This window comes from Nannospalax galili, unplaced genomic scaffold (assembly GCF_000622305.1).
Source record: "Nannospalax galili isolate Female #2095 unplaced genomic scaffold, S.galili_v1.0 scaffold1036, whole genome shotgun sequence".
Classification (NCBI taxonomy): domain Eukaryota; kingdom Metazoa; phylum Chordata; class Mammalia; order Rodentia; family Spalacidae; genus Nannospalax; species Nannospalax galili.
The window spans coordinates 493,580-510,241 of NW_008337664.1; the positions used below are offsets into that span (position 1 = coordinate 493,580).

The 16,662-nt window shown below is 51.1% G+C and overlaps 1 protein-coding gene across 3 annotated transcripts in view; it reads left to right on the forward strand.

Annotated features, from left to right (window-relative positions):
* The first annotated feature begins 316 nt into the window (after window positions 1-316).
* Ret (ret proto-oncogene) overlaps window positions 317-16,662 on the forward strand; it is a 51,934-nt gene continuing 35,588 nt past the window's right edge. Inside the window, exon 1 of one of the 3 annotated variants that reach the window (XM_008832684.2) lies at window positions 317-997. In XM_008832684.2, coding sequence (XP_008830906.1) covers window positions 925-997 — 73 coding nt within the window. In that variant the 5' untranslated portion in view covers window positions 317-924. The remainder of the gene's footprint in view (window positions 998-16,662) is intronic. The other 2 variants (XM_008832685.1, XM_029563366.1) reach the window with 2 other exon arrangements.

Sequence of the window (16,662 nt, forward strand, 5' to 3'; positions counted from 1 at the left end):
TCTTCTAATTGGAGGGGGAAGGGCATGTTCCAAGCACTGCATTAACCTACCAGCAGCAGGCCCTTGAAAGTTCTGTCCTTGGCCACTTCCTTGGTCCTATTTTTTGGGACCAGTCCTAGGAATTCCAAACTAGCCCAATGGGACCACAACCATTTCCACCATATTATAAACTAGATGCCGGCTCTTCTTCCTCTTTCTCTTGGTCAGGGCTCCTTCCCTACTCCAGCGCTAGCTCCAGAAGAGGCTGCAGGCTCCCATCACGTATCCCCTCTTCCAAACAGAAGAGGATGCACTAGGTGTCCAGAGAGACTGGAGGGACGTCAGCCTAGTGTCTGGGTCCCTTTGGAGAGAATGGTAGCCAGTTGGCCAGACCCTGAATCTCTGCGTGGCTCCTTTGCTCTCTGGGCAGCGGGAAAGGACAAATGCAGGAACAGTAAGCAAGCGCATAGGGTAAAAAAGTGGCTATGCTAGCAGATGTTCACGGATCCAGGCTGTGGATAGCCGCGCCACATCTGTCACGCACCCAGCTCTGACCAGCCCTCTGCCAGGAGAGAAATCACAGGTCCCGAAGCATCCCCAGACCTCCCCACCTTTCCCAACGCAGTACCTGGAGCCCCGCCTCGCCCTCTCCGCACCCCTCGGGCACCCTGGCCCCGCCCTCCCGCTGCCCCTCCCGCCGCGCCCTGCTCCGCCCCTGTCCGCTCCCGGGGCTCCTTCGGCGCAGGTCCCGCCCCAGTCCCGCAACTGGAGCCGTTAGCGCTGCAGCGGAGAGCCGCTCGGAGTCCGCACCTGGGAGTCGCGTCCGACGCTCGGCGCCCGCAGTGCCCGCTGCGCCCGGGCTGGCATGGGGAGACCGGGCTGAGCGCCGCAACCCGCCACCAACACCCGCCTGCTCTCCCCGCGCGGCCCTCGCGCGTGCGGGCGATGGCGAAGGCGACGTCCGGCGCCGCAGGGCTGGGGCTGAAGCTGTTCTTGCTGCTGCCACTGCTAGGCGAAGGTGAGTCCGAAGGGCCGCGCGTGGCCGTGGCGGCCGCTGCGAAGTTAGCGCTTCGCACGGAGCGGCGGAGGGGACGCGCGCAAAAGCGCGCTTGCCTTGGCGGCGAGCAGCGGGCTACGCTGCGAACCACCTCCCCGCCTGGGAACGGACAGTGATCTGGCCGCCGCTGGGCGGGTCTGGGCCGGTGCGGGTCACGGTCCCGGCGGCCCGGCCCTTGCGCATCTCAAGCCGCAGCTGCGCATCCCAGGCTGGTGGCGTCTCCTGCCGCATTTGCGCGCTGGGGCAAAGCGTAGATGTTGCGGGGCGCAGCGGGGAGCGGACGGGTCCCGCAGCCCCAGGGAAGCCCGCGACTTGCGCTAGGAATTCCATTTCTGCAGAAGACTACTGCGTCCTGGTTTTCTTTTCGCCCTTCACTTCCGTGCGTTCTTCCTTCACTTCTGCTGTCCTGGCCCGCTGAAGGGTGCCGAGGATCTTTGATAAAAGGTTATTTTTCCCTTGTGTATTTTTGCCGCCCTGGTCTTTAAAAACCTAAAAGCCTGTGGTTTCTGGGACGTATTCCCCCGAGAGTACGTCATGGTTTGAGCCCCACCCGGCAGCTGCGAGTCCTTTGCCACTAGCCACTCGGCATGGACACCTGAAGGTGTGGCCTTTGGGGCCATACCATGCAGGGCCCAGGGCTGACGTTTACCGAACGCTTTTGACCACCTGGAGGTCGAGTGTGATTATATACCTCCAGCGTTGTGCGTATGCAGGAGTCCTTTATTAGGTGTGGCCTTGCCAAGGCTGGCCACTGCCTGCACTCTACATCCCCGACAAAATGAACCCTAAGGATGGAGGCTATGGACACCCCCCCCCTTGGCTGCACATTTAATGTTTTGGTTCCCTCCTGGAGTGTTTGTATTTGTACCAAGTTTCCTTCGTTATCAGGAGGGAACCCAGGCCACCAGGCTATCAAGCCAGCCCTCCTCATCCCTGCCCCTCATCCTTACAATGGGCTTTCTCTGTCTCTTTTTCTGTTCCCAGCCCTAGGGAACAGAAAAGGCCATGGTCACCTCACCGTGCTTCTAGCCCCAGGTCCTGTAGAGACTGGCTTCACAGACCAGTCAAAGGGCTGCATTTGATGGTTTGGCCTGGGTCCCAGCCCAGCAGAGACTGAGGCAGATAGAAGGGAAAAGGGTAAAGACTTCTATTTCCTGAAGGGAAGAATAGGTGGCAGCATCTGTCCTTAGACCTTAGGGCCCTGGGGTCACAGTGCTTGCAGGGGAGGCAGGCAGGAGGCTGTGCACCAAACAGACGCAAACACAGAAATTAACACGCTGCGAAGTTCCCGTGTGCCTTTGGGTTGCAACTTCGTGATTGTAGGTGTGTAGTCCCGTGTCAGGAAGATGAGCTGCGCCGCTTCCCCAAGCTCTCCTAGCCCGGAGTTTAGTGAGGTACCCAGTGCAAGGGTCTGGCCTGTGACATTTGGCAGGAAGGATTATAGGGTGCTTTTTGTGCCCAGACCCCTGGCCCATAGAATCAGGTGACCACATCCAGCTTCCAGAATCCAGGGAATGGAAGCCCCCGTCTTATAACTAACCCCCTTTCTGGGATGACCATGATTAGTGGCACAGAGTGAGGAGCAGCGGCATGATACCCAGGAGGAAGTCATTGGGGCTTTTGGAGAGGCCCTGTAGCCGCCACCCTGGAACCCTGGAGCCCTAGCTGCATTCATCGGTCAGCTCCAACCTGGGTGGGGCTCCCCAGTCCAAGAGGACAGGGAGCAGCTTGGCCTCTGGCGCCCTCTTGCGGATGCAAGTGTTCTAGTGTCTGGGCCTATTGCCCTGGGTTTGTAGTGGGTCTATAATGGTAGAGGAGCCTTCTTCCTCAGCTCTAGCTACACTCATTCCAGGTCGACACTAAGACACACTCCCACCCTTCTTTGTGAACACATGCTCAAGACCTGTGGACATATTTACTCCCACAGTGTGGCCTGGCTCTGCTGTGTTCTCACTCTCACCCCAGGCGTTCACACCCCTTATGATCTCAACTGCCACCAGGCCTCCTACCCTGAAACCAGAGCTGACAGTCTCCTTCTGCAAGTTAGAACTTTCTGGACTCTCACTGCTCAGCATAGGTAAAGCTCTCCCATTGTATGGATGAAGACACTGAGCCCCAACATCTGGGGCTCCCCAACATGTCCCAGGCCGACCCACCCTGGCCCTCCATATCTTCCTGCCTGGCTTCTTGCTTGACATCTCAAGCAGAAGGATCAAGATATGGCACTATCTTGTAGCAGGGCCCATCTCCAGGCAGCCCCGCTAAGTAGAGGCCCCATTTCTGCCTGCACCACCAGGTACTCCTCTACAGCAGGCACCTGGGGCCTGAGAGACACAGCTTCACCTCTTTTTACCACCCACCCCCGCGTCCCCTCACTGAGTTCAGGGGCACCTGGAAATTTGTCCTGTGTCCAGACTCACCGGGCCCCTTCCTTGGGTCTTCACCCCAGCTGCTGAACCCCCTGGTCTCCAGGAGCTGCCTGCACCTGTTTTCTGAGCTGGGCCATCTGGGGTGCTCCTGATGGTGGGTCCTGTGAGCAGACAGCAAGGGAGGAAGTTACTGAGCACATTCACTAAATTGCCTTATTTTGCAGAATTGCTTTAGGAACAGGCTAAGTAAATCACTGTTTCCTTGGTAGTGTGAAGAAAATGGGATGCATTCACCTAATGGGGTGCTAATAGCCTCTTAGCTAGGGGAGGAGAAAACTAATTAAAAATTATGGGATCTGTTGAAATGGAGCCTGGGATAGGAAGGGAAAGGGAGGTCTGGAAGCTGCTACCTCCCCTGGGGCCTTGCCCTCTGCAGCCTGCAGAGAGGCCTCTCTTGGTCCCCTTGTTGTGACTGGGGAGAGCTAAAGCCAGCAATACTTACCCCACGGGGCTCTCTGCATGCTGGGCCTGGACTTTACCCTGCCTATATAACAGTTCCCTTTATCAAGCTACAACCCTGTGATGTCTGTGGGCTTCTTCTCCCATTTTACAAGTAAGCAAACTGAGGCTCCCCGAACCTGTGGAGTCTGGAACCCATGAGGACTTAAGGACTTTCCATTCCCCATCTCTCATTTTCAGCAAGTCCCATCTCTGGGTCAGTGGAGCTTGGTACCAGGTGTAGAGCCAAGGGGGCACTTGGGAGAAGGCAGTGGCCCTGTCTGTCCATCACAGTGAGTCACACATATTGAGTTGCAGGTACCCTAGAGGCAGCCTAGCCCAGATCTAGGAGTGGCCGCTGACATACAGCACTCTCCACAGACACCTGAGGCAGGAGCCTCTCTGTTCTGAGCTGTGTTCTCTAGATGTTGTTGCCTCAACTGACAGGCTCACTCTGGGAATCCTGTGATCTGGGAACCAACCCTGGGCCTGGCCCTGTCATAGCTGGGCTGGGGAAGGGCCTGTATGCTGGTGTACAGGTGTGCAACCAGAGGGCCAGAGGCAAGACACTCAAGGTGTGTTCATTGTGCAGTGTCTCCAAGGACTTGGTGCCTTAAGCATGCTGCTGATGCTAAGGTGAGGACTGCAACTGTGTGCCCTCATCCAGGTGACAGCCACCTACCTAGGGCACTGGGATAGATGGCTAAGAAAATGCCCATCGGGTGCCCAGGAAACAAGGGCAGAGTTGGCCTGGAGTCCTGTCTCCACTCATGAACACTTTCTTCCACCTGGATGAGTGGGCATGATTGTACTGCAGAGGGGGAGGTGCCCCAGATCCTGCCTGGCTGCTGGCCTCAGCTCTGTCCTCCCTCCCCACTGTCCACTCCTCCTCTTCCTCCTTCACTGTTACTTTTCTGTATGAATGGTTTGATAGTACTGATCAAAAAGAGACTTGAGTGTCACTTTGTGAGGAGGGATGAATGAACACTAAAAAAAGCACACTAAGCAGCTAATGGGAGAGGGTATTTCAAATAGAGGTGGGCATCTCGTAGCAAGGCAAGGCAGAAAGGATGCTGGGACAGCCTGATAAGGAGCGTGCTGGTCATGGGCCACAGAGGAAACGATGGCAGTGGGTCCCCCTCATCTCTCTGGGTCAGTGAGGGATGCCCTTCATGCCCTGTGGTGTGGGGTGCCTCATCCGTAGGAAGCTGTGGAATCAGTACAACCCACTCAAGCCCCCTAACACCCTCTCTCCAATAACAGCAGCCAGGGTTCTGTGCTCTGGGGTATAGGAGAGGCTGAGGCTGTACCTCCTGAAGAGGACAGGATCCTTCCTGATTTCCAGTAGGTTCCAAAACACTGGAGAGCTCTTTGTGGACTGGGCCTTCCTCCTCCCTCGTTCTTTCCCTATCTAGTACCCCATCACCCACTTCCTGGTCTCCAGGACCATGGAGAGGCCCTGAGCAGGTCTCCCAGTTGAGTAAATGTAGGGGGCCTTCAGGGAGCCCTCCCCACCACCTGAGACAGGAGACTGTCTAGCCAGTAGATCCCTAAACTATAGTTTGAACCCTGGGGCAGCCACAGAGCGTGAGAGGGGGCTGCCAGGTTCATTCTTGAAGCTCCTCCCCTGGGAAGCTGGTGCCCATTAGAAAGCTGGTTGATGGGACCTTGAGGGCTGCCGTTTAGGTGCCACCTGGGCTCTGAGGAGAGCAGGTGGCCAACCCCAAGCAAACACTTCTGTTTGCTTTTGCCTTGTGGATGGCTCAGCCCAGGTACTCCTGGAGGTTACCTGTGCACCTGCCCACCTGGTGGGCTGGCAGTGTAGTTTCCTCCTTGGTACTGTTGCTACCCAGTGGGGCTAGGGTTCTGCAGCAGGAGATGCCAGTGGCCCTATGGCCCAGATTTTAAGGGACGTAATGCCCTATTCCACATTCAGGATCTAGAAGGTGGTTCTCACTGGGGTCCTGGGCCTTCTATGTGACATGGAGTGCTGGTGTCTGGATTCTATACGGCTGTCTGAGGGACAGTGTGACCCCCCTGAATGGAAGACAGGATGCTAGACCATGTTCACTAAACCCAATTCCATGTTTTTCCATGATTCTGGAAAAATTTCACTCTTGAATTCCAGAAAGGAAAAGGAAAGGACTAATCTTTGGAAAGTTAAGAAATCGGAAAATGCTAAGGAAAATCTGCACTCTGGGTGCCAGGAGTTGAGTAGGGGATGGAGAGTAGGCAGGGGCTGCACAGTGAGTGCAGGGGAGTCCACTGATTCTCTTCCTCAAGCATTTTTTTACCAGTGGGCTAAGGAAAGGTGGGGACTGGTTCTGGATGATCTGGGGACTTTGTCTGGCCTACTCTCCCATGTCCCTTCACCCTCGCCTGTGGGTATCTGCTGCATCTTAGAGGTCAAGATTCCGTTCCAGCCAGTCAGTGATCCAAGCAACAAGTGGTTCTCGGCACGACCCTCCTCCCAGGTAAGACAGGGTTAATGTGCTTAGCGCCTGAGAACACGCTTTCCATCATGAGGGCTCTACCTGGCTCTGAGACCCAGCACAGGTGGGCAGCTGGAGGTTGCCTTGGCAGAAGTCATCCCAACAGGTCCACAGACAGCCACATAGAGCTCTAGAAAGTCTAGACTGTAGTACGCTTCGAGTATTTTCTTCTCCAGCCTCTATCTATAGTACCTGGTAACATAGTACCTTGTAACAGAGCCCCAGCCGAATCTCAGTGGCTTAGTAGAGGTGCCCTATATGTGACAGCTGGCATGTCCTCCCATCAGCAGTTCCAGTCCTACGTCTCTGTGCTTGGCCATATGCACAGAAGGACCCAGAGCTTGGTGGAGCCTGAAAGCACCTGTGCCACTGTCCCTGTGTTGTGTAGGTCAGAATTCCATCACAGAGCCCCTTTCAGAGCAGGTAGACTGGGATATGCCTGGGTACATTCCTTCAGGGGTGGTGGTCTCCAGATCTGGGACTCTGCTTTTTAGTTCCTCCAAGTGGACCTCTTTGCCCATCATCTTGATTGACACATCAGGGGCCAATGCTGGACCCAGCTGGGGGTGAGGGAGGTGCCAAATTATTAAAATTGCCTTTTAAAAAACTTTTTAGGCAAAACCCACATAGCATACGGGTAGCCTTTTTTGAGTGGCTTTCCCATGCTGCACAGGTATCATCTCTCTAGTTCGGTCACCTCCTTATCACCCCAAAAGGATATTGTGTTCCCATTAAACATTCTCCATGCCGTTCTCCATGCCCCTGCCTCTAGTAATCTGTCTCTGGATTTGCTTGTTCTGGGTATTTCATTCAGCACAGTGTTTTTAAAGTTTATCTATTTTGTAGCATGTTTGAGGGTGCCATTCCTTTTTAAAGGGTGAATAATATTTCTTTGGTTGGAGATGCCACATTTATGTATCTATTCAGCTCTTGAAAGGAGGGGTATTTTCTATTATGAACAATGTTGCTATGAGCTTCCTCTGCAAGTATCCTTTTCAGACTGTTTTCAGTTCTCTTGGGTATATTCCTAGGAGTAACATTTCTTCTGACTTCTGTGTTTGGTCTTTGAGTAACTGTTAAACTTCTCCTCCCCAGCAGCCACATTTTGACCATCCATGCACAAGGTTACAATTCATTCACATCCTTTCCCACACTCAGGATTTCCTGCTACTGTTTTTCAAATTCCAGTCTTCCCAGTGGGCACAAAGTGGTATTTTGGGGTTTTTTTTCAACTTGTAAAAAATATTTAATTTTATGTGTATAAGTTTGGCCTACATGTAAGCATACCATATGCATGAGGTGCCCACAGAGGCCAGAAGAGGGGGTCAGAACTCCTGGAAGTGGAGCTACAGATGATTATTAGCAGCCACATGGGAGTTGAAAACCAAACCCAGGTCCTCAGCAAGAGCAAGCCAGTGCCCTTAACCGCTGAGTCAGCTCTTCAGCTCCCAACAAAGTGGTATTTCATTGTGGTTTTGGTTTGCAGTTCTCTAAAGATCTGGTCCTAGGACTAGTTGAGCATTTTTTTCTATATACTTCCTGGCCAGCTGTGCATATTATTTGAAGAAAAGTCTCTTGACAGCCTTTGGCAATTATTTTTACTGATTAAATTTGTTCTCTAACAACTTCATACATGTATATAGTACATTGTTTACTCTGACCTACCAACCTTTCTAATTTTTTTTTAATTTATTTTTATTTTAATGTATGAGAGTTTTGCCTGCATGTATGTAAGTGTACTGCATGTGTGCAGTGCCCATGGATACCAGAAGAGGGCATTGGATTCCCTGGAACTGGAATTACAGATAATTGTTTGCCACCATGTGAGTGTTTTGAACTAAACCTGGTCCTTTGCAAGAGCAACCAGTGCTTTTAACTACTAGACCGTCTCTCCAGCCCCATACCACCCTTTGTTATCTTCCTCCTACCGCTGCTCCCCACACCCCTTATAGGTCTATTTCCCACATTCATGCCTTTTTGTTTCGTTTTGTGACACACTGTTTTAACCAAGACCACCTGTGACGTCACATGTTTGGAACTACCTACTGGAGGCTGATAGGCTCGCTGGTGGCGGATTCTCCCTCCCCTAGCGTCCTTCAATAGCCATAGTTAAACAGGGAGAGAAAAGACCCCATGAACCCCACCCCAATCCATGATTGACTGTTGACAGGCCCAGTTTTGTGCAGACCTGTTGTAGGTACCAGCAGTTGATGTAAGATCTGGATCACAGTGGCTGTGCCATGCCCTCAAGACAGCATTTCTCTTGGGGCTGGAGAGATGGCTCAGCAGGTAAGAGTATTGGCTGCTCTTGCAGAGGACTTGGGTTTGGTTCCCAGCACCCACATGGCAACTAGCAACTGTTCTTAGCTCTAGTTCCCAGAGATCTGATGCCCTCTTCTGACCTCCACAGGCACTGCATGACATGGGTGCACCTACATACAAGCAGATAATACACTCACACACATAAAATAAAAATGTTTTTTAAAAGACAACATTTCTCAACTCTTCTCCCCATCTTCTCTTACGTGCTTTGCTCTCCCTCATCCCAATGTTCCCTGAGCCTTAAAGGAGATGGTGTAAATGCTCCATTTAGAGTTGAGCACCTTTGGCCATGTTTTAATCAAGTGTTTAATCTGTCATATCCTCACCAGGTGTGGCTGAGAAATGACTTTGTCCCCAAGCATCCTAGTCAGTGTATGTGTATCCTCCTTGAAAGAACATTGACATCCTTGCATAGGTGGACGCTGAGAATTAGATTCTCAGAAGACCAGGACTCTAAGGCCATGTTAAATACAGATGTTCTAGAAACTATGGTATCACTGATGCAGGAGAAACTTCCCTGTGAAAAAGAAAGGGGTTAGGAACCAGTGACTCACCCCACACCCAACAAGGAACCTGGCAGCCTGAGAACCCAGGGCTGCCCCCTATATTCTGCCTCTATCTGGACTAAAAATAACTGGGCAGATTGGTCTAAGTTGATTATTGTAATTGCTGCTGTGACGTCATGCTGCTAGCTAGATCCGGGCAGTAGGAACAGCAGCCTGTGCAAAGACTGTGGCCCCCTGCATTCCTGCCCAGGATGCAGTCATGATAGTAAGCATGGCTGAAGCATGGAGGGAGGCTTTTGTAAATTTAGGACAGGGAATTCAGGAGGGTGGAAAGGTGGAGCACTGGCCTCCCTTGGCCGGACTCTGCACCCAAGGTGCCCTAGTCAGATTCCCAGAGAGGGGGTTCTGTTCCCATTCACAGCTGGTGACAGAGAGAGGGGCCAAGTGCTGAGCCAGGCCACACAGTGCTGTGGGAATGTGAACTTGGGCCTAGGCTCATGCCTTTTCTTGTTAATGGCTAAGGGTGATCCATTCCATCTGGCCCTGTGTCCCATTAGCAAACCCACCTGATTTCTGGCAGACCTCATGCCCTCTGCTTGAGAGGTTTATTCCACGAATACGCCTACACGGACTTCACAGGACTCGGAGGTGGGGGGTGTCATCATTTGGGCCAAGGATCCTAGTATCAAGCACAGTTACTCCCACTTTGCAGATGAAGAAACTGAGGCATAGAGGGAGACCAGAGTTGTAGCATTTGGGGATCACTGCCACAGTTCTGGCATTCTCTTCCCTTCATGACTACCTGAAGCTGTGAGCTAGGTTTCTTTTTATGTCCAAATTTGAAGATTTCAAGGTCACTACACCCAGGGACTCAGTAACAGGGTCTGGGTGCCAGTGAGGGGGCCTTCAGCTCTGAAGTCTTCTCTACCATGCCAGAACCCCAGGATTACAGCTTGTTTGGCCCTAGGTCCTTGTGGGGCCAGAAACTGCTTCCTTGAAATTCCTGGCTTCTGCCCCTTCACTCTCCCTCCCCCTCCCGTGTGGATGCTTAAGCCTTCTTTGTGCCTCCATGCCAGGGAGAGTCCCACCGCTTCTGCTCCAGGGATTGAAGAGGCGCCCTCCTGGGATCCTGGCTTCTGTGGCACCTCCCCACCCATGATCAGGACATATGTAACTGCAGGTTGACTTTTCAGCTTCCTGTCCTACCCAGAGAGCAGAAGCAGGTCCGTGCATATGGAGACACATTTGGCTCAATCACACTGTGGGGGTGTCAAGTGAGGGTATTGCTCCCTTGAGGGCTGCCCCCGCTCCACAAGGTGCAGATTACACAGCGCCACACCAGTGAGGAAGTGGGAATGACTGTCTGACTACAGCATCCACCTTCTGAATGTTCAGTGGTACCAGGGCCCTGCAGGCGTAAGAGAAGACGCCTCAATGTTCAGTCCAGTGGGATGGACACATGAGAGCCCCCGCATTGGGTTACACAGCCATAGGAACTCTCTCCATCCAGGTACCTCTAGTGGGCTGACACTCCTGAGCAAACGCTACCTTAACTCACCTTCACTTTGTTTCAGGGCTCCTGCCCCAACCCCATCTCACTGAAATATTAAAGATTTATAAACTCCAAAGAAACTTCTAGGAGCGCCTGCATTTTTTGTGGAGAATCTGAGAAAACACAGATATTTAGAGTGACATTTTTCAGCCTGAGACTGAAGGCAGATGGATAAGTGGATGATGCTGGGTTCTAGGTCATTGTGACCTGGTTTCTCAGAAGCACTCGAATACATAGCTGTCACTGAACAAAGGACCCAGACCCGGACTCTGGCTTAAGTCTTAGCCCACTCTGTGTGGCCTTTGGCCATTCTTTGCCTTGGTTTATTTGACAGTGAAAGGAATCCTAATACCCCTACCTCTGACAGTTAAGTATTTTAATGTGCTTGAAACAGTACTAATAGAACTCTCCTTGGTGGGGCTGGAGAGATGGTTCAGCAGTTAAGAGCACTGGCTACTCATGCAGGGAACCTACATGGCAGCTAACAACCATCTGTAACTCCAGTTCCAGAGGATCCGATTTCCTCTTCTGGCCTCTGCAGGAATTGCACATATTGTGCACTTACATACATGCAGGCAAAACACATACACATAAAATAAAAACAAATTTTAAAAATATCATTGATAAATATTGAGTATGATGCAGTGGGTGTTGGGATGGAGGGTTTAAAGGAGCTTGAGTTGTGTGGGGTAGCCAGTTTGTTTAAATCAGCATGTGGACCATCAGTTCTGGGCATAGTGCTTTGCCAGGTATGTGAGGTCAGCTGCCCAGTCCAGGGTCATCAGGGCCAAAGCTGCTGGTGCCTTGGCCCAGTTGCACCAGCAGCAGTTGACTAGGACCACAGAGCACTACAGAAAGCCTTAGAGCCAAGGGGGCCTGGTGACCGGCTCACAGTCATCCACAGGCCACTTGTGTGGCCAGGCCTTGCCCTAGGAAAGAAATTAATTGTAACCTAATTGGCAGTTTCCTTTGTATAGAAGCCGGAAGGAACTGCCAGCAAGATCCATGATTAAGTCAGTAGCAGCTGGGAAATCACATTTGGGTGGGACCATCCTTCATCTCAGTGAAACCACTGCAGCTGGTGTGGGTGGAAATGGAAATGTGGGTGGTAGGCAGAGTGCACACTGGATAAATAAAGCCGGCTGCCCATGTCTCTTCGAGAAGAAGGCTGGGGCTATGTATAGAGGACAGCCTTAGGGTCTCATTCCCCCAGTGCCCAGTCACTCCCTAACCTGTGCTGTGCACTGGACCGCTTCCCCACATGAAGCAGAGAGCTATGTACTATGTAGCTATGTAGATACTGTGGTATCGGAAGGGCAGCTGTACCCTGAATATGAGAGGTGATGTACAGTGGCAGCTCAGGGGACGTGTGGGGAAGTGCCTACACGATTAGAGGACTATGCCTGGGTGTACATGGAAGGCAGTTGGAGGGGGGAGCAGCCCATCCCTCCAACCACCTCTCTTTTTCTGTCCAGCTGCTCTTCTAGGCAACCGGCCACCCCAATGTCTGGAGGCCCAGTAAGGCCATTTTCTAAGGAGACAACACATCACACACTGATCCTCTGTTCCATATTAGTGAGGATATAGGCCTGAGGGGATGATGTGGGAAGAGCTTTGAGAGTTGATACTGTGTGTGAAGTCTGAGCAGGGCTGAGGTATAATGACAATGAATATGGTCCTGGGGATGATGCTGATGGTGGAGATGATGGTTGTAGGTAAAATGGAGATTATGGCAATGGTTGTGATGGTGGTGATGGTGGCAAATGAGTGTAGGGATGGTAGTTATGGTGATGGTGGATAATGGAGGTAGGGATGGTGGTGATGGTGATGATGGTGATGGTGGATAATGGAGATAGGGATGGTGATGGTGATGATGGTGATGATGGATAATGGAGGTGGGGGTGGTGGATAATGGAGATAGGGATGGTGGTCATGGTGATAATGGTGATGGTGGATAATGGAGATAGGGATGGTGATTATGGTGATGATAGTCATGGTGGATAATGGAATGGGGATGGTTGGTAATGGAGATGATGGGATGGGATGGTACTGATGGTGGTAGGGATGGGGATGGGGTGGTGATGGGGGTGGGAATGGTAGGGATGGAGTTCATGAGAATAGCAGGAGATACCAGCCACTGTTCTGAGAACTTCATGTGCATCAACTCATTTTCATTCCCAACAGCCCTGGGAGGAAAAAAATCTTAATCTCCTTGGGAGCAGAGGGAAAAATGATGAGACACCAAGTGTGTGCCCCCTACCCAGGCCAGTACCCCCACTCTACCACACATGGTGATCGTTGTCATCCTGAGTCAAGTCCATGGTCTTACTTGGCACCCGTAAGCTGTCTCAGTCTGCATCTTCTGACAGGTTTCAAGGTCATGACCTCTTAGCCCTGGGAAGCTATATTCTTGTCTCCAGTTGGCATCTGCCACCCCCAGCTCTGTCTTTCCTGAACTTCCCTTCCCATCTCCCTCAGTCCTCTGCCTTCCATGCCAGGCGACCCCTCTGTCCCAGCTGGCACTCTCTCCTGTTCTTTGCTTCTTTGGACAGCTCCCCACCCTTGCCTCCTTCTAGTCAGGATTTCAGAATGGGCAGTTTGAGTATGTGTAAGTTACTTTTCTGTTGCTGTGATAAAACATCATGACCAAGGCTACTGATGGACAGACAAGTTTATTGGGCTTACAGTTTCAGAGGGATAAGGGTCCATTGTAACAGGGGAGGCATGGCAGGAGGCAGCCTGAGTAGAAAGCTGAAAACTCACAGGTTCAAGTGTGAACAGAAACCAGAGAGGGCAGAAACTGGAAAGAGGAGTGGCTATGAAAAACTCTCCAAGCCCACGCCCACTGACCTGCTTCCAGAGTCTGGAGGTAGAGCTAGGAATTCTCTTACAGGTACTCCTGCATGTACAAGAGTAGAGATTAGGGAGCATGCCCCAGCTGTATGTACATCCTTACTGAGAGAAAACAAGCACAGCATGCTACCTGCTCATTGCAGAGGTGTGGTGGGCAGAATGTAATTGCTACATTGGACAGTTGCTAGTGGCTGCCCAAAGGGCTCATGGGGTTGGCATCTTGGCTCATGTGCAGAGAAAGAAAAAGGCTTTGCATCAAAAGGGCTGCAGCATGGCCAGACTCTGGGCTGCCTTCTTTAAGGGGCTCAAGTGGGTTCCTGCCATCCCCAAGGCTGTGTGCTTCAGTGCTGAGCCACATTCTCCTGGGCTCAGGCATCAGCCCAAGGCATCCTCAAGCTGGAGCTGCATCATGAGCCCCAAGACCTGCTACAGTTTGAACATAAAATGTTCCCATATGGTGCTGTGTGTTTAAACACTTGATCACCACATATGGGAGGTTGTAGAACCTTTGGGAAATGGAGCTTCACTAGAGAAAACAAGTGACATGGGTCTGCTTCTTGCTAGGCCTAGAACTGAGCAGCCTCCGCAGCTGCGCTTGCTCCCATGACTTTATCACTGTAAGGGGCTATCCCATCCAACTGTGCGCCAGAATAAATCCTTCCTCCCTAAAATTGCTTCTTATTAGGTATTTGATCACAGCAACAAGAAAAGTAGCTAGCATAGACCTCTTCCTTGAGAAAAAAATAAAATTGAACCAGGTACAGTGGTGCACACCTGTAGCTCTAGCACTTGGGAAACTGAGGCAGAGGGATCACTTAAACCCAGAAATTCAAAACTGGCCTAGACAACATAGCCAAACTTCATCCCACACATATACAAAAGTCAAGTAAAAACGTAATACAGGGGCTGGAGAGATGGTTCAGTGGTTAAGAACACTGGCTGTTCTTGCAGAGGACCTGGGTTCGAGTCCCAGCACCCACATGGCAGCTAACAACTGTCCGTAACTCCAGTTCCAGGGCATCTGACACCGTCTTCTGTCCTCCTCAGGCATTGCATGACCCGGGTGCACTTACATGCATTCAGACAATACACTTATAAACATGAAATGAAAATAATAACTTTTTTTAAAAAAACAAAAAAACGTGATATAGCCAATGGAATATTATTCAGTCTTAAAAGTGAAAACATCCTTGTATATGCTCCAGCCTGAAGGAGCCTTGAGGACATGAGTGAGCCACTCATAAGACAAATATTGTATTATTCTGCTTAGGAGGCTCTTAGAGGAGGCAAGTATAGCAGGCAGGAAATGGAACAGTTTCCAGGGGGTGGGGAGAGGAAGAAGAGAAGTGTAATGGAAATGTGGTTTCAGTTTTGTAAAATAAAAGGAGTTCTTGGATGGATAGAGCCTCTGACAGGCTGTGAATGTACCTAAAGAGCTGTGCTTTCAGGAATGGTCACCAGGCTCAAGTTTGTGATACGTTTATTTCCCCACATTTTCCTTTTTTTTTTATCCGAAAGTCTTCATGATGCACGTCCCCAACTTCAGCATTTGCAGTTAAGCCTTTCCTGATCCTTGCTTTCTTTCCTAAAAGCAAGATTAGATTACAGCCTTGTGTGAGATTACAGCCTTGTGCGAGGCCACCTGCAGCTGGGACAGAACATGGAGATAGATGGTGGGATTTGTGCTGCCCACTGTAGGTGGTCCCACCACCACACACCTGCTCTGGTGGGCAGCTGCTCGCTGGCCCATACTCCTTGGTTCGCAGTAAATCATTCCTGAGCTGGAGTTGAGTGGTTTTCTCTGCTTGGGGCTTATTAGCTCAGCACTGGTCTCATGCGGCTCTTAGTGCCCTGGAAGACTCAAGAGTGGAAAGGGGGTTTGTGTGGTACTGTTCCATCGCAGGCAGTTCACCAGGCTTGACGCACCCAAGAGTCCTTCCAGAATGTCTGTCTCACCTACATCCCTGGCCTCTGCAACTTCTGCTCCCTTCCAGAATCTGACCTTTACATACTGCTGACCATAAAACCATTTCTTCTCTACCAGTTCACTCATTGATGCATTCATTCGTTGCTTTATTGTGTCATTCATTCATTCATTCATTCTCTTAGCTTTCTGATGAGGAGATGGTGCTATTGCTAGAAGTTGACCTTGGGTGAGAGCTGGGAAGCAAGTTAGGAGCACATGGTCCTAACCTTGGAGGCCATGGTGAGGTGTTTTATTCTGCAAAGAGCAGACATCTAATGCAGGGTGCTATGTGAAGGGTGTCAAGATATGACCGACCTGGATGCCCTGTGACAGGTAGCCTGTGGGGTCAAGAGTGGGCCCAGCAGGCAATGTGCTGTACGGGGCAGGAGGTGCATGGCAGCTTGGGCTGCAGGTGGCCAGGAGGAGGTTCTGGTAACTCTGAGAGGTATGGCCTGTACAGGCAGGTGAAGCAGTACCTGATGGGGTTGGGCAGAGTTGAGGGTACAGGTTTCGGGGAGGGTTGGAAATGGGATAGCTTATCCTTCAAGCCAAACTGAGATGCAGGTGTGGACAGAGCACGATGATGATGTGCACAGCTGGTCTGGACAAAGTCGGGGCTGCTGGTAGGCATGCCGTGATTACCAGCATAGAGGGCGCTTGAAGGGATGTACCGAGGAAAAGCAGGATAGAGGGCAAGAAGCTGCCAACACCTAGAAAACGGGCTCCTGCCTGGTACATCTTTTGTTACTATCATGGTATGCCTGAGGCAAGCTACTATATAAGGAAAACATGTTTATTTTGGCTTACAGTTTTAGCCTAAGGATGAGGGGCCACATCTTGTGATGGCTTCTCACTGCCTAAGTCTTAAGGCAGTACAGGGAAAATGATTGGGCGCTGTGTCTGTCTATCTTCCTGGCTATCTTTCTGATCTGATCAGTCGTATAAAGTCACCAGGATTCAATCATGGAGACTTTACCTGATGATTTTATCTAATGTTAATGACTTCATAGAGGCCCTGTCTCTAAACACCACAGTCAGATTAAGTTTCCACCCTTTTTTTAATTATTT